The 19,798-nt window shown below is 37.1% G+C and overlaps 6 protein-coding genes across 9 annotated transcripts in view; 3 read left to right on the top strand and 3 right to left on the bottom strand.

The window, feature by feature from the left end:
* LOC106415516 (U-box domain-containing protein 4) overlaps nt 1-1,016 on the top strand; it is a 29,784-nt gene extending 28,768 nt beyond the window's left edge. For both annotated transcript variants that reach the window (XM_048757889.1, XM_013856257.3), the window contains exons 2-3: nt 788-906; nt 984-1,016. In XM_048757889.1, the coding sequence (XP_048613846.1) occupies nt 788-888 (101 nt within the window). In that variant the 3' untranslated portion in view covers nt 889-906; nt 984-1,016. The remainder of the gene's footprint in view (nt 1-787; nt 907-983) is intronic.
* On the bottom strand, nt 864-2,698 carry LOC106415517. Of its 3 annotated transcripts, none has more exons than XM_013856258.3 (5): nt 2,298-2,698; nt 2,012-2,187; nt 1,731-1,942; nt 1,384-1,648; nt 864-1,308 (listed from the first exon to the last, which is right to left on the bottom strand). In XM_013856258.3, exons 2-5 carry the CDS (start codon nt 2,168-2,170, stop codon nt 991-993), a joined length of 954 nt encoding a protein of 317 aa, XP_013711712.1. In that variant the 5' UTR covers nt 2,171-2,187; nt 2,298-2,698; the 3' UTR covers nt 864-990. The 3 variants fall into 3 exon arrangements, with proteins under 3 accessions (XP_013711712.1, XP_013711713.1, XP_022559582.1); XM_013856259.3 differs by having other exon boundaries at nt 2,012-2,141; nt 2,298-2,624; XM_022703861.2 differs by having other exon boundaries at nt 1,731-2,187; nt 2,298-2,624.
* Nucleotides 2,699-2,847: 149 nt separating this feature from the next.
* Nucleotides 2,848-6,800, bottom strand: LOC106411758 (protein NO VEIN-LIKE). The gene is made up of 5 exons (XM_013852578.3): nt 6,262-6,800; nt 5,843-6,180; nt 5,153-5,747; nt 4,865-4,984; nt 2,848-3,785 (listed from the first exon to the last, which is right to left on the bottom strand). The coding sequence occupies exons 1-5, from the start codon at nt 6,703-6,705 to the stop codon at nt 3,150-3,152; spliced, it is 2,133 nt and encodes a 710-aa protein (XP_013708032.1). The 5' UTR covers nt 6,706-6,800; the 3' UTR covers nt 2,848-3,149.
* Nucleotides 6,801-9,231: 2,431 nt separating this feature from the next.
* On the top strand, nt 9,232-12,427 carry LOC106416046 (zinc finger protein WIP3). The gene is made up of 2 exons (XM_013856879.3): nt 9,232-9,962; nt 11,297-12,427. The coding sequence occupies exons 1-2, from the start codon at nt 9,372-9,374 to the stop codon at nt 11,720-11,722; spliced, it is 1,017 nt and encodes a 338-aa protein (XP_013712333.1). The 5' UTR covers nt 9,232-9,371; the 3' UTR covers nt 11,723-12,427.
* A 46-nt stretch (nt 12,428-12,473) lies between these two features.
* Nucleotides 12,474-14,373, bottom strand: LOC106416045 (beta-1,6-galactosyltransferase GALT29A-like). Its single transcript, XM_013856878.3, has one exon. The coding sequence runs from the start codon at nt 13,932-13,934 to the stop codon at nt 12,735-12,737; it is 1,200 nt and encodes a 399-aa protein (XP_013712332.2). The 5' UTR covers nt 13,935-14,373; the 3' UTR covers nt 12,474-12,734.
* A 1,373-nt stretch (nt 14,374-15,746) lies between these two features.
* On the top strand, nt 15,747-18,337 carry LOC106415797 (protein SUPPRESSOR OF K(+) TRANSPORT GROWTH DEFECT 1). Its single transcript, XM_013856588.3, has 8 exons — nt 15,747-16,376; nt 16,466-16,571; nt 16,977-17,175; nt 17,265-17,333; nt 17,410-17,484; nt 17,561-17,659; nt 17,743-17,898; nt 18,020-18,337. The coding sequence occupies exons 1-8, from the start codon at nt 15,911-15,913 to the stop codon at nt 18,143-18,145; spliced, it is 1,296 nt and encodes a 431-aa protein (XP_013712042.1). The 5' UTR covers nt 15,747-15,910; the 3' UTR covers nt 18,146-18,337.
* Nucleotides 18,338-19,798: the final 1,461 nt, after the last annotated feature.

Below are 19,798 nucleotides of genomic sequence, written 5' to 3'. Positions count from 1 at the left end.
TAAAAGAGCTGATTACACGGTAGAACACTTTTTGTCTTTCATTTACAATGAGAGACACTTCTCACATTTGACACACTTTCTGGTGGGACCTAGGCGTTTTTTTGACAAATTTACCCTTAACGAGAAGGAAGAGATGTTTGTGGATATGGATGGATAAATGAATGTTTGTGGATATGGATGGATACATGTTTGTGGACAGAGCAAGTTGTGGATGAACAATTTTAACGTACATAATCTGGGATTTCTTAAATTTGTGGATAGGTAATTCAAGAGAAACAAGACGAGTTGAGCAAATTTATCATCATCAAAAAATTCAATTTGAGGCTATTATTGTGTCAAACAAAACAAGTTTGAGAAAAACTATAATCAAACTTATATGTGGTCACAAGAAATCGAAGAAAGAAACAATTGTTTTTGAACACAATTAGAAATACGACTCTCTTCTTCAAGCAATATATGAAACAATCAAACCTGAGCTTACTCAATCTCCACCATATTAAAATAAAATACATTAATCAACTAAGCATCTCTGCAAAAGATGTACTAGTAGTAAGCCATAAAGATCATCTCTTTCATCTTCATTAAGTTGTTAATCAAGTGAACATATCTTCAAGGTATTGTGGACAGGATGTATAAGATGTGTTGTGGACAAAGTTATGTAAAAAAGGTGTGAACATGGTTTAGGAAAAAAAGAAAACTCGAAACTATCTTATTAATGACCGTACGTGGTCAACTAGACGCCATGTTCGTCTAGACTCCAAGACAACTACGAGCGGGAGTAATAAAGGAAGGAAGAAGGCGGTTGATCTGTTGAGGCTCGTTTCAAACGATTCACGACGTTTCGATCGTCTGATCAGTGATAATGATAATAATCCGAGTAGTATCTGATCATCTGCTTATCATTTTGTACAACTTTTGCTAATCCATTTACTTCATTCAAAACACACAGTTTATATACATTAATGTTAATGTCATTGTCACAGTTTTGAATCAAGAATCAAGAACTGGTTTGTACATTTTGTGTTCTTCACCGAGCAATAGAGAGCGTAGAATCGCGTCGCAAGTGCCGTCGTAGTGGACGATGAGATGTCCGCCTTGAGGGATCTCGTGGTAGTTGATCAAAGGCTGCTTCTGGAGAATGCATCTTTGAAGCTGAAACGGGACTACTTTGTCTTCCTTCCCATGCCAGATGTGGACAGAGCTTTCTTCAGTGATGTTTAGATCTGCTGGTTCGAAGTCCCATTGCCCGAAACAAGCCACGAAATCGTCTCTTAGCGTATCGAAAACATTTCTTTCGCGTAGCTTATCCTATAAGGTAGAGAGAGAGAGAGATATTAGAATCGTCACTATGAGATTGCAAGAAAACTAGGGATTGAGTGTGACCTTGGTAAGCATGGGAAAGCCGGTGGTACGCTTGAGAACCTCCACGTCATGGCTGTTGAAGTAGACCGGATTGCTCTCAAGAACCGAACTGTTTGATGGTATGACCTTTTGTACAACCCACCAATGTAACAGGCCAGGTGCGAATCTCGATATCCTTAAACACCATCTGATAATACCTCTCCGGTAGTCTTTCTTTATAAGCTTCTTAGGAAGCGATGGCCAGCGATAGTTCACAACTGGAGCAACAAAAGCCACACCGGATAGCCTGCAAAAGAAGATAGGATACTCTCACTAGTTTACTTAAAGTATTGAGAACTTATTTGGTTTAAGGAGTGATTGATTATTGCCTTTGAGGTATGTGTTTTAGACAACCCCAAGTTGGGTAAGATCCCATGGAGATTCCAATGAGGTAAAACTTAGGTCCTATCTCCAAATGATCTGCAAGTTCTGCTATGTCATCAACTTCACTTTTAAGGGAACGTTTAGTGTTTGCATCCGAGTCTCCATATCCAGAACGGTCATAGAATAGAAGATACACTCCAAGCTCTTGTATAAGCTCCTGAAAAACCAAGTCCAGGTCAGATTTTTTCTCCCCAAAGAAATGAACATAACAGAGAGTATGTTCTACTTTTGAGGCAGAGAAGTTCATGTCTTTAGAGCTTCCAAAGCCATGAACAAGAATAATCTTGTACTTAGCTTCCTCCTTTGGAACTCCACTTTCTCTATAAGCTAAGAGTCTCCCATCACTAAGCTTAACTCTATTTGAATTTTCGCAAGTATCCCCCATCAAACACTTATTAGTCACTATACATGAAGATAAATGATTTTTAGTTGTAGCAAGTTCATTAATTTGGGTGTGAAAAATTGCAAAACCAATAACATCATCGCAAGTTTTAGAACAGAAGAAGACATACCAGAAGAGAAGATAATTTGCCTTGAATCTGGGAGGAACACAGAACTGATTGAATGGTCAAAGAAATGATCTATTTTATCTTTATGTGCACAAGATAATGATGATGATTGATAAAGAAGACGGCTACTTGTAGAAAAAGCAAGTAGAGCCCCTCCTTGGTGTATAGAATTTGAATAGGAATAAAGAATTTTAGAAGACCAAACCAAATATTCCTCTTCTGATTCCTTTGCCTAACCAAAAAAAAAAAAATTCTCCAGAGTTTATCCTTTTCGCTGCCTTTGTTAAACTTCAGACGCCACTGTCAATTCACCAATCTCAGTTTTGCTTCTCCCACAAGTTAACGTTTTTGCATATGAAAATTTAGAAACTTCCCACAATAATTCCTTGAAAATATAAATTTCTCCAACATCTAAGTCTTTTCTGGAATTATGGAATATTCCTTATCTCAAAGGGTTTTATACTTCTATCTACACATAAAAATCTAGCCTCCAAGTATTGGATGCCATGTCACATAACCGGTATTTGGTATAAGAACATAATGGGCTTTTAAATTGTCAAAATGGGCTTTTTATTGTCAAAATATGGGCTTTTATGGGCAAGTATCCAGCCTCCCTGAATCTGAGTTACTTGAAGAAAAAACAAGTGTTGCTCAACAAAAAAAATAAAAATAAAAAAAAAGAAAAAACAAGTATCCAGCCTCCCTGAATTTGAGTGGATAAACCAAGTGAGAAGAACAAACAAAACAATCCTCTTCTGAATCCTTTGGCTAAACCATCCTTCATGTTTTTAATATGCTGGCTGTCTTTACATCTTAATTAAGTTCATGCCACTGCTAACTTACCAATCTTGGGATTTAGAATTCAATTTTGGCGCCGTTTCGTTGATTGGGCATGATAATCATTAACCTGAGATGACCCTCTTGGCATAGCTTGACAAGATTCCTATGCTGTGTGAGGATGGCATTACTGTTGCCTAATAAAACATGAGCAATCACGTAACTCTCTCCTTTCTCATTTGCAAATTGCCACTCCTTCACCGTCAAGTTGAAAGAATCTTTAGCTGCTGATACCGTTGCTTTCACCTCTATGTACTCTTTCTTCCCACCTCTGTTTTTGATTACTAGGTCGTAAGGTAACCCGGTCTCGCTTTGCTCGTTTATCCAACTAACCACAGCGTCCTTGCCGTATTTTGCAGCATAGTACCTGAAAGCGATCTCTTCACCTTTTTTACCAGTGTATTGCAAAAGTGTAGCCCGATCTGTGCCGGTGTGAAACTGATCTCTCGTGCTCAAGTCAGTTGAGATGGAGTTGTTCCATTCATGAGCAAGACTCCCTGAGGTTGAGCTACTACTCATCATGGTATGCAATGGGATTGGTAGCTTCGTAGCTCGTGAACGTGTGCCTGCACTATTATCGTATCCAGCTACCAAGTTTCTATTTGTGATCTCCATTGGTTTCTGTTCCTCAAGAGCCTCTGTTACAAGCTCCCTCTGATTAAAAGAAGAAAAAACAAAGTTACTATTCAATTACGATAACTTTTCCTTCAGCAAAAGGAAACGAAGAAAGACAGTGCAGCAGCAGACTTATGGAACACTGAACTGGATGCTTTTGCCACAGGACATGGAACCAGATGAGTTTTTTTTTTCAGATGCTACAAACTTCATGTCAAATTCAGGTGTAAACAGAAACAGCAAGGCATAATTTCATAAATGCAACCAGGTTTCAGTCTCAGACATTCCCCTACGGATTTATCACAAGGGCCGAATCGGCGACCTGAGAACTTGGAAGGTTTTCATTAATTATTACTTCAAGAAGATATTGAGAGGAAGTAGGGGCTGGGCGAGAAAAGGGGCGCAACATTTATCCTTTTTTTCAGCCTGCCACAGTGACATCGTCATGTGCACATGCATAATCAAAGAGCAAAGCTGAACTAGGCAAGCTTTTAAATTTGTGTTACTCAACACTAAGACTTTCCAACTGGGTGCTAAGTCTCAGCGTAAGAGTAGGGACATTTGAACTACACAGAAAGGAAAAAAAGAAGGTGCACAAGAAGAAGCAGAAAAGAAAAAAAACTAAGAGTAACAGCCTAAAACTAAGTAGTTGTAGACATATGAGTGGAAATGGTCTAGCTTTGAAAAGGAGGCATCACAGAAAATACTCAAACTAGTGAGGCTGCGTTCCACAGTAAAAGTTAAATATCTCTTCAACTTGGCATAAAATAACAAAGGGACAGAAATATATACTCAAAGGTGAAACTACCCCGCTTCCTTCACTTTTGAGAAAATATACTCACTTCCGACGGACATAAGACTCATAAACGACATCATTTGGGACCTTAAAGCTATTTCACAGAAAAAAAAACAAGTCTTTCCAAAACAAGGAGTAGATAGGCTTCCCTGAGAACGGCAACTTCAGACATAGAAATATGAGGCATTAACAGACACTGCTAACAAAACTCTTCAGTTGACTTAATAAAAACACGGTAACAAAGAAAAATGCATCTCAGGAAATCACACAAAAGGAAAAATGCAGAAACGTTAAAACTAAATTTATATGACCACTGACTCACAGCGACATGTAGTAATCCAACAAATGGAAATGATGACATAGCTTTGGCTCTTTTACTCTTAGTCTTAGGTTGTGCTTCGGAGCCTCTCAAGTTGTAAAAAGACAATATCTTCTCGACAAACTACAAAAATAGAAGAGAGCATTAGAGAATAAACAAATATACAGCTTCACTACTGCTCCACGCTTAAGATAATTCACTATCAGATTCAAGCAAAAAAATTTATCTTATACATGATTCAAATAATAGTCAAATAATAGTCCAGTCTCAATATACTCAACATGGACTTACCATTGACATGCTTAGCTCTTTACATGCGTCCTTCCAAGTCGAAATGAACAATCTCAAAGCTCCTTCAGAGAGTGTGAAATCAGCCTCATTGAAACTGAAAACCTGCTTAGTATCAGAATCAACCGCCAGTTTAGCTATCTCATGCTCACGTTTCACATGTCCCCTACGTAATTTAGAGGGGCTTCTTCTAAGCGGTTTGGACAAATCAGATTTTTCATGACTACGAGTTTCTGCCTTCCTTTTCTTAGTTTCTGCTTTCCTTTTCTTTTTAGACCTCCCAAGTTTCTTCACCTCTTCTGCAACAGATGGATATGGACAACTACTTACATGGTCAGAGCTATTAACAACATATTTAACCTCATAATCATCACTATCATCGTCATCTGAGCTTGATGAATTAAACGTTGTATGCTTGCCACAAGAATCCTTCTGATGCAAAACAGCCAAGTCATCTTGCTCAGAGACTGTAACGGATTTAACTTGTCGTTGTTTCTTTGATGAGGGGATGTGATGCTTCTGATGCAGCCCAGTCAGCAAGGTCTCCAATGTTTCGCCCTCTTGTCTCTTTGCATCTTGAATGAAAGCTACATACATCCTATAAAACAGTCAGCTACAATCAGGTAAAGCAGCTTAAACTATAAATTATACAATCAATTTATACAACAGAATCTTGAGAACACAATATCATACCGCAAGCTCTGAATACGCACACCAAGCTTCTCCTTGCCTATAACAGACTTCTTCTCAGCAACATAATCAAGGAAGTCATCGAGCTTAACATCGTCCATACCGTAAGTGCTCAGATAGCTATCAAGAAACGATATTATCTCCTCGCTAGTGATCTGAACTGAACCAGTAGAACCGGAGATAGACGGGAAATAGAGCAACACAAGTGGATGCCTTAGCAAAGGTCCCAACTTTAAATCATCAAAACAATCAACAAACTCGTTTCGGCATATTGCAACTTCCAAATCATGCAAAGTCACGATCCCTCTAGCGCCAACGAAGCAGTGGATAAACGCATATATCTACAAGCAACATCACAATACTAAAGATTCTCAAACGGTTAAAAAAGTAAAAAAAAAAAACAAAAGGAATTAACTTTTTACCTTGCCTTCAAGGGTCATGAGCTGGCGAAGCGAAGGAACGTCTTGCATCTGCATCCCCAAGGATAGCTGAGAATCAGGCTGCTGTTGTAGTTGTGCTAGAACGGTTTGCGACACTCTGATCGAAGAAACGTTCTCTCCGGCAGCGACGAGCGATCTACGCGTCTCCTTGACGGCGTTATCGATTCGTATGGCTTCTACATTGCCACTTGATCCGTGGACTCGAGACCAACCACTATCACCGCTCTGCGGAAACTGGTGAGGACGGAAGGTTGGGATTTGTTGTGGATGAGCGAAGTTGAGATTCTGCTGGGTTTGGAGATTGTATCTGATCGGCTGTTGGATATTGAAATTGGAGTAGACACGAGTGGGTTGAGGATGGTACCCGCCGCTTCCACCGTTCGCGGTGGCGCGTAGGGGCCACGAGCCGTCGCGATTCCCTTGCATTGATCGTCGGCGCGCGAAAGCGAGTCTTCAAAAAAGTATGTTTATTGGAGTGAAAGAGAAGGAGGATTAGGGTTTAAGGTCAAACGTCCGGAGTCTCTAGCTGATTCGGAGGGTTTGAGGTCAAAACGTTCGGATTAAATTCTGGTTCCGGTTTATAACCATCATGGATCAATAAACTTTTCAAGTAATTCCCATTTAATATTTTAGAACTATAGTTTTCCTTAATAAAACAACCTTTATCACAAAATTAGCCCTCAAAAAAAAAAAATGACCAAAATAGCTTCTTTTTATTTTGAATATTTGTTTTTTTATTTTTTTAAATTTGAAATTTTATCCCAAAAACTTCACTCATTAACTCTAAACCCTATATCTAAATTAGTTAGTCATAGGGTGATAAAACTTATTTTGGTCATTTTCATCATTGAAATCTATTTTTATGACAAAAACTTAAAAACACTGTCCTAGAGAATTTCTCTTTTTACTATCTCCTAGACTATATTTGCGAAGTGTTTTTGCCACATGTCTTTTCTACGGTCAATTTCACAAAACAAATATGACATGACTAATGAAATTGATAACATGTCGTATAGCTTAATATGACCTGGACAATTGCATTTAATGTTAATTTATATTTTTAGTAAACTTTTTAAAATATGGTAATAACTCATATATTACATTTAATGTCAATTTATATTTTTGGAAATTTTTTTTAGAATATGAGAATAACTCATAAATCATCATTAAAATAAATATATTCAAATATGGCATTATAAATTTTGAAATATAATTTAATTATATATTTTTAAATTCTAAAATTTTATAACTAAAATTTTCAAAAATGTATACATTTTTTTTAGAAAATTATAAAAATTTAATCGTAAAATCATTATTTTCTTGTATATCTATAAATTTTATAAATATTGTTTAATTTTAATTTTTGGTAATTATGCAACTTTTAAAAATTTATTTAATATATTTAATTAAAATAAATAGATATAAAAATCTATCTAAGATTATAATTTCAAATATATACATGCATATTCTTAAATTTAATTTTTATTTTTAATTAAATCAAATTTATATTAAAATATTGATACGAAAAAGAAAATTTACAATATTAATAAAAATTTATTTTAAAATATAATTTATATTTATTTGTTAAAAAATATTTTAAATTTTTTTACAGACACCTAGTTTAGAAAAATATAAGAATACAAAATACTACAGCAAGTTTGCACCGTCCTGTGTTGGATGATTGACTAGCGGTTCAAGTACGCTTCAGAAAATGATAAAACCATAGACTAGTATGTCGCATATAATTAAACCATAGATTTTCCGTGAATGATTACAAATTTATAACACACATACATTGAATAAGCTTGTAGTTTCGCTTCATATTGTACTTCTGTTTATTTAATTACATGTATAGATTAGATCTTTAAGTATTTTATTCCTTCAGGTATTGACTAAACTGCCGTTACCTTCAACATTTTCTGCGGTGAAGATCTTCTTTTTCAATGTATTTTATACTAAAATTTTGTGCTTATAGGTCAAACTCCACTACCTCATTCTCTTCCAAAGTAATCTTTCCAACTACTAATCCTTTCATCATTATTTAAACCTTGAATCTATAAATATATCATTTAAATTATATTTTGGAAGCAAGTATGTATCACTGCATTGATTAATTAGTGGTGGTGCAAACCAAAGCCTTTCAGTAATCACTCAAAATTTCCAAGTTAATTTCTACTTAACACCAACGACACTGAACAATTAGATGTTTTAATTAGTGTAAGTCTATGTAAATACAAAATACTATGTGTACATCATTTAATTATTTTGTTTTAGTCTTTGTCAGTATATATAATGAATTGGACGTCACAGCATTAATTAAAACTTTAAGGTTCTCATAATTTTTAGACAAGTACTCTGAATGAACCAAGTTCCAACCGTATGTTTCCCGCTATGTTAATTCATCTACTATTACATGGAGCTGAGTCCTAGGAAACTCTTGGAATAGTATTAATACATCATCATCAAAGTTCGTGTAATATCTGCTACTTGAATCATCAAACGTCAATAAAAAAGAACGCGTGAGTTTATAGTAATTCGCTTTTATCATTGATCCCTTAAAACACGGCTAAAATGATGTTGAAATTGTTGTTTTGATGTAATGATGAATTTCGTTTTGCCGGTATATATGCACTTAAAAGATAATCATGACTATAAAATGATGAAATGATATCGTATTTGTTGGGTATAAAATGTTACCTAGTAATACTAATGTGAAATGAAAAGAGTGTAAAGAAGAAAATAAATTGTCTCAATGAAAGAGTCCTTAGGATTCTCTTTCATTGAAAAGCCTTGTGCTGGTGCATCTCCTTTTCACTATATGAAGTATAAGACCCACCACACTATTATTAAGAGAATTACACTCTTTTTTCTCCTTTGTGTAAACGCGTACGTTGACACGTGCGAACATTATCATATCTAACTATACGTATTGGGGGTAGGAAGAAAAACACAAAACTAAGGGACCTATTTTGACGAACCTACACACACATCAGGAAGTTTGATGATTATATAACCTTTTCCTACTAATCCTACACATCTTCTTGAGAGGGAGAGGGAGAGAGAGAGAAAGAAAAAAGAGGGGGGAGAGAGAGATGAGTTTGAGGAATCTTCATGAGATGGGTTTAAGTTTTGAATCTCCAAGCTTCATTGAATGGCTTAAAGCTCCATCGTCGTCTTCTTCTTCTTTGTTATTCCGTATCAAGACCAAAGATGTTGTTATATCAAGATCAAACCACCAGAGTATGTTGGAAAGATCTCTATTCTCATACCAAACACAAGAACCACTCAACACGTCTATCCAATGCTTGCCTCTTTTAAACAAGCTCATGGAAAATGAAAGTCAAGCTTTGGACGATATCAAAGAAGAGAAGGATGATGATGATGTGGTGACTCTCCAGATCGGATTGCCTAACTATCACCGTGGTAGCTCGGTGGAGGATGATTCTGATACAACATCCGATCATCACCAGAAGAGCCCCATCAAGAGAGAGATGATAGATGATGGAGTGGTGATGATGAAGAAGAGAAGGAAGATGATCATTGATGAGGAGATGAATGATTTGGATATGGAAGTCTGTGGGAAGAGGTTTTGGATACCAAGTCCCGCTCAGATTCATGTCGGTCCAATGCAATTCGCTTGCACTATTTGCAGCAAAACCTTCAATAGGTACAATAACATGCAGGTACGTCTTTTCTCTTATCATCTTTATCCTAGTTGCTTTGGTACACATCCACTAATTCACCAAATCTTGCATTTTATGTCAAAACATTATCACTTTGTGTCATATTAACAAAGTAAGAAACATTGTCCCTATGTCAACTTTACCTTTGCATTTGTCCATTGAAATATTTCATAAGGTATTACATTTACGGCTATATCTTCTGAAAAGAAATATTTCTTAATATACCTTTAATTTTAAACAACTTTTCCCCCTTCACAAATACAACAAATTTCATGATTTTTGTTTTGAACAAAAGAAAACAGATATAGGAGTATTGAAACTAACATCATTACATACAGAGTATGAAAGGACTTTAATTTAGTTGTAAATTAAAGAATATGAACTTTAATGACTTAATTTTACGGTAATTAATCTCGGTTGGTAAATCATCGTAGTAGTAGATATATAACCCCCAATCACCTAAAAGAAGATAGTTTGGGTGTATAACTTCTGGATTAGTTGAGAAATCTTCATAAATCTTTTGACTTTTTTTTCATTTTGCGTTGCCGTTTTGGTTGAAAAGCCAAAAAGCAAAAATAATCAGAGTGGGATTTGGTAAAGTATAATTCAGAAAGAAACAAAAAAGGAAAAAAAAAACAATGATCACACTACTTTTACTGAATCTATGCAATCGATTACTTCACCTAATGATAATATGAGTAAAAGGCTTCTAATTAAGTATCATTCATTTCATATGTATTTTACTTAGGATTCTTTACTTTACCATTCAATATATACTTATTTTCCTCTCAACTTTAATTTTACAAACATTACACCAATCCCTACTTTTAAGCAGGAAACACGTACTTTTTCTACATCAATGGTTTCTTTAACTGAACTTGTGAGTGACAGGTATTATACTCCCTCCGTTTTATATTGTAAGTAGTTTTAGGAAAATGTTTTTGTTTCAAAATGTAAGTAATTTTCGTATTTCTAGGTAACTTTTACATTTATTGAATACATTGTGACCAATCAAATTAAATAGACCTATTTTGTATTGGTTAAATTATATCTAACATATTTATTATAAAATATTTTTTAAAAACATAATAATTTTCTTAATTTTCGTGCTGTTAGCCAAAACTACTTATATTATGAAACGGAGGGAGTATATATTAGGAGGTGTACTTCTAACTTGGACAAACATTGGAGTCCCATTTATAACATAATGGACATGAATATTCATAAACTCAATCATCTCACATATATATAAAACATAACTGTAAAAATAAGTTATCCACATCAATGCAATGATATATATATTACGTTCTAATGTATTAATGTACCCAACACAGATGCATATGTGGGGACATGGATCAGAGTTCAGAAAAGGAGCAGACTCACTGAAAGGCACAACCCAACCCGCAGCTATCCTGCGTCTACCATGTTACTGCTGCGCGGAAGGATGCAAGAACAACATCAACCATCCACGTGCCAAGCCCTTGAAGGACTTCCGTACGCTTCAGACACATTACAAACGTAAGCATGGCTCCAAGCCTTTCTCTTGCGGAAAATGCGGCAAAGCGTTGGCCGTTAAAGGTGACTGGAGGACTCATGAGAAAAACTGTGGGAAGCTTTGGTATTGTACGTGTGGATCAGATTTTAAGCACAAGAGGTCTCTTAAAGACCACATCAAGTCTTTTGGTAATGGACACTCTCCTCACCCTTCTCTTTCGTTTGGTGGGTTTGAGGAGGATACGGAGTGTGTCACCACAGAGTGATCAGAGCGACGTTAGGTAGACTCGTGGGGGGGCTGTGGGATCCATCGGTCCATATAGGTAAGATCTGAATTTTCAAATGTTGCTTCTAACCACAAAAAGTATCGAGTCTAACAACGAATTTCTATCTTGCAAAGGGAGAAATTCTTTGTTAGACTTAGACTCAATTACATCAAAATATAACAACTTAGCAAAGAAACCGAAGCAACATTTTAAAATTTAGATCTTCTTATTGGGATATATTTACGGTGAGTCTACATAGAACCCCACACTGTCTACCTAACACTTGTAAAATCTGAGGTCTTGAGCGTTTTAAGTATTTGGTGTGTTTTAGTTCTATTACCATGCATGTTAGGGTGTTTTGCGACTAAAATTTAAACCTTAAGAAGAGGTTAATTTAAATAATGCTCACTAACAAAAACTTCTCTTTCTCCGAGGGATGTATTTGTCGGGGAGCATTTGGTTGCTTGCGTAAAACCCCTGCTTATCTAAGTGATTAGTAATAAGCTTGTACTTTGTTTCAGTCTTAATTAGGATTTCCTCTTTTTTTTTTTTATCAAGGGTGGTTATCTTGTGAAGCACGTGAATTTTCTGTTTCTCTCATTCATGCATTTGTATTTAGAAGAGAAAATTGTTGTGCTTCACTTCATTATTGTACGATAATCCTCCTTTGAGACTTTCTAAATATTGTAATCTCTCTTTTCATTACATAGACGTGCTTTCAAATCTTATTCTAATCGAACGTTATAAAATGTAAGAGAACACATCATCAGCCTTCGGCTTTAGATTGACATCATGTAAGAATATCGTCTAAATTTACCATACATTTTCATCAAATATGTGTGACATGACACATGACAAATCGAAATTGTATAAAACACTCTCACCCTTTGCTCGCAACTGCCTGATCTAAAGCAAAATCTTTGGTACTTACACAAAATGACAGAGCAGAGCAGAAGCTTCTTCGCTTGAAGAAACAAACTTTTCTGACAAAACTTCTTTTCTGACAATATACTCAATGGTAAACTTTTACCGAAGGGATCTTGAACGCTTTCGGCAAGAACGGAACCGCCCTGGGATTGTTCTCCAGGTCGTGATACAATCTGTACTCCGCTTCATAGTCATGAAGCTTCAGCTCTGCTTTCTGATTCGTATGGTAATGATGCTTGGTCAAATTCAACTTCCCAAACCCGAAAAGGCTAACTCTCTCACAAACCCCCACCGCAAGCATCACCGCCTGCATACCAGACGAGTAATGAAACAACGACCCTTCGTGACCTTTACTCCAATCTCCAAACCCTTCGGCTCTCTTCTCTTCCAAGAACTTCTTGACGGAGTAATACTTCACGATCCTAGCGCACAGGACGTCGAATCTCGGGTCCGTGATGACCAGAGGAGCTTTGTGAGAGGGCTTGCAAACGGTGTAGTCCAACACATGAATCGGCTGGCAAATGTACATTACTATAGGTACCGAATCTCCATAAGGATGGCAATGGCAACGCTCTCTCCTCGCGCATTGGTGGAGAATGTTACTGTTTATGAACGATACGCTCGTTTTCGATCCCACCTTTTTCTCGAAACTCTGCGTTTTAGCGTTGTTGAGACGAATCACTATCTCGTGTTTATCGATGACGTCACCGTATTGGCTAGTCAGCAACGTGCCGCTGTTACCAACAACCGCACAAGACGAGTATCTAGAAACGGAAACGGCGCCGTTTTGGCGAGAATCGATCGGATTCTTGATAAGTCTAATCAAATCTAGTATGATGCGAGGCTCGTAAGCCTTTCTGGTGCGAGTCCAGAGCCTTAGGTTCCTCTTGAACTCTGACCAGTAACGAGAGACCTGAAGGGAGGAGCGAAGATTCGTTACCGGAAACTTGGACGGAACGTATCTTCTGCTCCTCCTTTTTCCTCCGATCGGCGTCGCCATGGAGCTGAAGTAGCGGCGGTGGCTTCTCCGCGTGTTGTCGTAATCGGAGATCAGATCCACCTCCTGGTTGAACTTCGGCTCGCCGGGATCGACGGCGGCGAACTCGAGCAGCGTCTCGTTGAACGCGACCTCCTCCGCCGTCATGAATCCGGAGGTGCTGCCGAGCTCGGCTATCGCCGAGCTGAAGGAGAAGCTTCTCCGCCGAATCGCGACTCTGCAGATGAGCGTCGCGGCGAGGAAGCAGAAGAGGACGGCGCTGAAGAGAGGTCGGACGGATCGTTTCATCTGGATCTCTAGATGTTAAATCGAATCTGTAATCGTGACTAGTGAGCTTGACGAGGAGTCCATTGTGAAGAGTCTGGAGGTGAAGTCAACGAGAGGGAGACGACATTGTTGCTTTTTTAATGAAGTAAGGGGAAGGTGTGAGTGTGACAGAGATTTGGCAACCCCTAAAATGGAGATCTGGAGAAGGAGGCTATTAGATCCGTCGACGATTCTAGTAAACATTAAATAAATCTTTTCTTTTTCTGGTAGATGACGTAGCACCCCCCCCCCATGTTGTGTTCCCCCTTTACGCTTTGTAGCTAGAGTGGAGAGATAAAGAGTGTGTGTGTGGGTGGGTTGGTTGTTAATTCTTTTCATTAATAAACTTCTTTTATTGTGTACTTCCAGATTACTTGTCGCTGGAATTGTAGGATAAAATTTTGGCTTCAAACTAAACTAAGTATCATTTTATAATTTTAATTCAAAGATTTTATATTTTAATATATTTTTTAATTGGTTAGAACGTGGTTAGGTGTATTGGTAATGATGTTTTTATCTAGTAAATATACAAAATTAAATGTTTTCTTAATCTACGTGCCGAAATCTAAAATAACAAGTAATCTGAAACAGAGTAGTTTTTTTTTATAGAAATAAACTGAAAACAAAAGTTCAAATCATAGAAGCAACTTTAGGTAGATATTTTGATTAATGTCTCATTACTATTTTCAAACACAAATTTAGGATTTAATTTTTGATAAAAAAAATTAGGGCAATTTTCTCAAATAACTATTTTTAAATTTTTGTCACAAAAATAGTCATTAATAAATAAAATGACCAAAATAGCCCCTTTTTATTTTGAATTTTTTAATATTTATGTTTTGTTTTTTTTTTTAATTTGAAATCATGTCCTCAAATCTCATTCCTTAACTCTAAAGTCTAAACCTAAAGTCTAGATTAGTTAATTTTAGGATAAAAATACATTTTTACCTTTAATAAAACTTATTTTGGTTATTTTCTTCATTGAGATATATTTTATGACAAAAACTTAAAAAAGCTATCCTAAGGAATCTCTCAAAAAATTATTAACAATGATATTTATAATTTTTTCCAACTAATCTTAATTAAGAAGCATCTGTTATAACATAAAGATATAGGAACTGATATACTCCATCCACTTCAAAATGTTACATATTCTAGAAAAAAATTGTGTTTCAAAAAAATCTATTTTTTTTCTTTTTCAATGCATATTTTATTAACTAATTGCAAGCTTAAAAAAAACTTAATTGTACTTATTAGATTTTTATTGGCTTAAAATTATGAGAAAAAGATAATCACAAATAATTATGCAAATTTAATGTGTTTTATTAAAATTTGTGAAAAATCTAAAATATGTAACATTTTGAAACGGATGGAGTATATATATTTATATTCGTAGAAAATTATATCGAAAATCTTGATTTGGTAAAAATAAAATCATCAGATAATTTTTTTTATAAAATAACTCAAAATAATTTTAAAATAGTCATAAAACTATCGGCTAGATATAATAATTTTCTCAACTTGTTATAAAATACTATTTTATAAAACAAATCTGGTTTAGAAAAAAAAAACAAATAAGGAAAGGACCGGGTTTGATTTGATCTTCATGTAGTCTCCAACAGGGCTTTTTTGTTTGTGGGCTTTTGGCCAATGCGTGCTTATAAAAACGGCGGGTATTGCTCTTGTCATTCATCAAAACAGCTGGTAAACATCCTACACCTTGACGTTTTCGCTTTATACACACAAACACTCAGCTGTTTTCTCCGACGTCAAAGTCGCCTTGTTCCTTCCTCATCTTTCCTCTAATCATTCTCCTTTCCTTTAATACTTTTCCGATCATGAATCATCCACGCTTCTAGGGCTTCCTCAAATCATCTCAATTTTAATTCAACAAACGAATTTCAATTATCGATTATTTTCTCCGCAAAACCCTTAAAAAAAAAATAAAAATAAAAGACATGTATAGCAATTTCAAGGAGCAAGCGATCGAGTACGTGAAGCAAGCGGTTCAAGAAGACAACGCCGGGAACTACAACAAGGCCTTCCCTTTGTACATGAACGCGCTCGAGTACTTCAAGACCCATCTCAAGTACGAGAAGAACCCCAAGATCAGAGAAGCGATCACACAAAAGTTCACCGAGTATCTCCGCCGAGCAGAGGAGATCCGAGCTGTTTTGGACGAAGGCGGGTCGGGTCCTGGGTCTAACGGGGACGCAGCTGTTGCTACGAAGGCGAAGAGCAAAGGGAAAGACAACGGAGATGGGGAGGATAAGGAGCAGTCGAAGCTACGAGCTGGGTTGGACTCTGCGATCGTGAGGGAGAAGCCTAATGTGAAGTGGTCTGATGTTGCGGGGCTTGAGAGTGCTAAGCAAGCGTTGCAGGAAGCTGTGATCTTGCCTGTTAAGTTTCCGCAGTTCTTCACAGGTAATGTAAAGTTTCTTACTTTATTGGATTCGTTGATGTGTTGATGAGTTCTGTTTATTGATCTGAAACTTTGATTGTTGTGTGGTTAGGGAAGAGGAGGCCGTGGAGAGCTTTTCTGTTGTATGGGCCTCCTGGGACTGGGAAGTCGTACTTGGCTAAGGCTGTTGCTACTGAAGCAGACTCTACGTTTTTTAGGTAACATATGTCTCTCCAAGTTTGTTTGCTCTAAAGATTTCGACTTTTAACTGTTTTTCATTGGGCTTTGATGATATCCACTTTTAGTAAGACATGGCAAGGTTTGAATATTATGACACTTGGTGCGATCATATATTAGTGTTTCCAGAACCATAGGTAGCCTGATCGAATAGCTATCATATAGCTGTTATGTAGTTTAAATGGATTTTATCAGAGGAACTGTGTATTGGGCAGTTATGTAGATCTTTGGGGTTTGAGGTGCCTCAGTTTTTTTTTTTAATACCTTGTCTTACCGTGGGAAAAGTTTTGACTTTGATGAGTATTTTGTTTACTATGTTTTGTAATTGAGAACATGTTGCGGCGTTTGCATAATTGTATTTTTTTTTTCTGCCTCCTAACTATCAGTGTGTCTTCATCGGACTTGGTCTCGAAGTGGATGGGTGAAAGTGAAAAGCTGGTATCAAACCTTTTCGAGATGGCCCGGGAGAGTGCTCCGTCAATTATATTCGTTGATGAGATAGATTCTTTGTGTGGTCAACGTGGGGAAGGCAATGAGAGCGAAGCTTCAAGGCGTATCAAAACAGAGCTTCTTGTGCAGATGCAGGTGAAATGGTTTATAGAAATATACTTTGCTGAAAACGAGTTATTAGCAGAAACTTGACTTTCCTCTCTCCGATCTCTCTTTTATTTTAGGGTGTTGGACACAATGATGAGAAAGTCCTTGTATTGGCAGCAACAAATACACCTTATGCTCTTGATCAGGTGAAACAGACTGTTTCTTCGAATTTATTGCCAGCTTTAGAATAACACTGAAAACTAAATACCATGTTGATTGTAGGCTATCCGGCGACGTTTTGATAAGCGTATCTATATCCCTCTACCGGATGTGAAGGCTCGGCAGCACATGTTCAAAGTAAACAATTATCAAAGTGAAATTATTTAGGGTGTCAAAATCCTTTTTTACCTAATGATGTCCGTGTATGATACAGGTGCACCTTGGAGATACTCCTCATAATTTGAATGAAGCTGATTTTGAGTATTTAGCTCGCAAGACAGAGGGGTTTTCTGGTTCAGATGTGGCTGTTTGTGTATGTGGTTTGTCCTGAGTTATTATTACTATCCATGTAAACAAACATGTCTTTTATTCTGAATGGTTTCTAATCTATGGCAGGTGAAGGATGTTCTGTTTGAACCTGTGAGGAAAACCCAAGATGCCATGTTCTTTTTCAAGTCAGCTGATGGGACGTGGATGCCATGTGGCCCTAAACAATCTGGTGCCATTCAGATTACGATGCAGGATTTAGCAGAAAAAGGGCTAGCAGAAAAGGTATGCATTTTATCCCTTGAAGCTGTTTTTAGTGATGATAGACGACAGAAAATTCTAATGGAGAGAGTATGCAAAAGAGCTTATGTTTATTTCTTTTGTTTTTTGTTTGGACATGAAACAGATTATCCCACCGCCCATCTCAAGAACAGATTTTGAGAAGGTATTAGCAAGACAGCGACCAACAGTGAGCAAGTCTGATCTTGAGGTCCATGAGAGATTCACAAAGGAATTTGGAGAGGAAGGTTGATCATTGATCATATAATGGTTCAGCATCTCTCTCTAGTGTCAGGGGAACCTCGAGCCCCTGATTATTATGTGTGTACTAATAAGAACAAATCGACTTTTGTTTCATCCACATCATTGAATTTTCTTTATTTTAACTGTAGAAATCATTTCAGATATGAATTTCGCTCTTGGTATATATATATTATATTCATTATATCTACCAATCTAAATACTCGTCAAATTAAATTGTTGAAAGTGTTGGTTTGTATGTTTCACCCCCTTCCAATGGTAGATAAAATATCAATTTGGGAAAAAATAGTACTCATCAAATTTTTTTTTTGTCACATAAATTTCATTAAAACTAAAAATTAGAGAATGAGCCTAAAGATGGTCAACTCCAAGAGTTCAAATACAAAGATAAGAAGGCTTTAAGAGCCTCTTTTGCTAAAACATTGGCTAAAGTAGAAAAGCAAGAGAAGATTGATGCAAAACCAGAGGAGATCGATCGTATGTCTTTCACAATTCCGATGATTTCTTTAGATTGGAGGTTGCCGGAGATAGCTCTGAAGAGCGTTGAAATGTCGGTGAAAACCTTGAGTTTTGGAAACTCGAGGATTTGCACCATGCAAAAGGCCAATCGCATCGCGATAGCCTCTGCGATTAAGGGAGATCCAATGTAACTTTGACCCAAGGATCCATGGATCGGAGCTTCCCAAGCTGCATCTGCCTTACAGATGATCAAGTTGCTGTCTTGTTGAAATCTTGGTGCATGTCTGATGCGAATCTGAGCTGATGAAGGTGCGCTTCTTGTGACCTTGACTGTAGAGAAAGGCCTTACCTGCCTAAATTTGGATCTAATATTCATGAGCAATGGAGAAGCGGCTGTGTAGACTCTCCTGGCCTGTGATGGTTGAAAAAACAGTGAAGCAAATTCAAGCACATCATCACGGCTTTGGGCTAGGTGAACCCTATATACTGAAGCAAAACAGCGGCCTATGAACTGGCTGGATGCCTCGGTGAAAGAGCTGTCGCTTGAAGAACATGGAAAGGAGGTTGAGTTGCCAGTGGAGCAGTAGGGTTTGAGGATTATGCGGCTGTATACGGATATTCTAGATGTGTTTCTCATTATGGAGACAAACCAGAATGCATCCAAGCTGCAACGATTGAGCAAGACTGTAGCCACAAAACATTCCACTACCAATCTATCAACATCCAAAATCCAGTTCCCAAGACTTCGAAATGTTGTGTACTAGAGAGAAAGAGGTTTGAGAACAGCTAGCCACATTAATACACTCACATCCACAAAATTATCTTGCAGAGAAACAAGAAAGGCCCTTATGGCTAAGCTTGACAAGTAACACTCTAGTTGATGTTCCAATTCTTGAGACCGTACAGCCGGCTGAGGGGTTAGTCTTTGCCGGTGAGGGAAGGAGACCATCAGAGATAACCAACATTTGTAGGGTTGAGACATGGGTAGATCTAGTTGGTGAAGCCCTACAAACGGCAGAGGTTGACGATTCTGATTAACATGACCCTGTGGAGTAGGAGACTCCAACATTGACGCATCCGCTACCTCCCACGAATCAGCGAGACTCCTCCAGACAGGAACGAGCTTCGAAACCTTGTTGTGCAGAGAGAGGTGGAACCGGAAAGGGCTTGGAAGTGACCTTGGTGA

The sequence above is a fragment of the Brassica napus genome, chromosome C5 (assembly GCF_020379485.1).
Source record: "Brassica napus cultivar Da-Ae chromosome C5, Da-Ae, whole genome shotgun sequence".
NCBI lineage: Eukaryota > Viridiplantae > Streptophyta > Magnoliopsida > Brassicales > Brassicaceae > Brassica > Brassica napus.
Note: the sequence above shows the minus strand (reverse complement) of the source record. Positions and strands in the feature narration are given on the sequence as shown.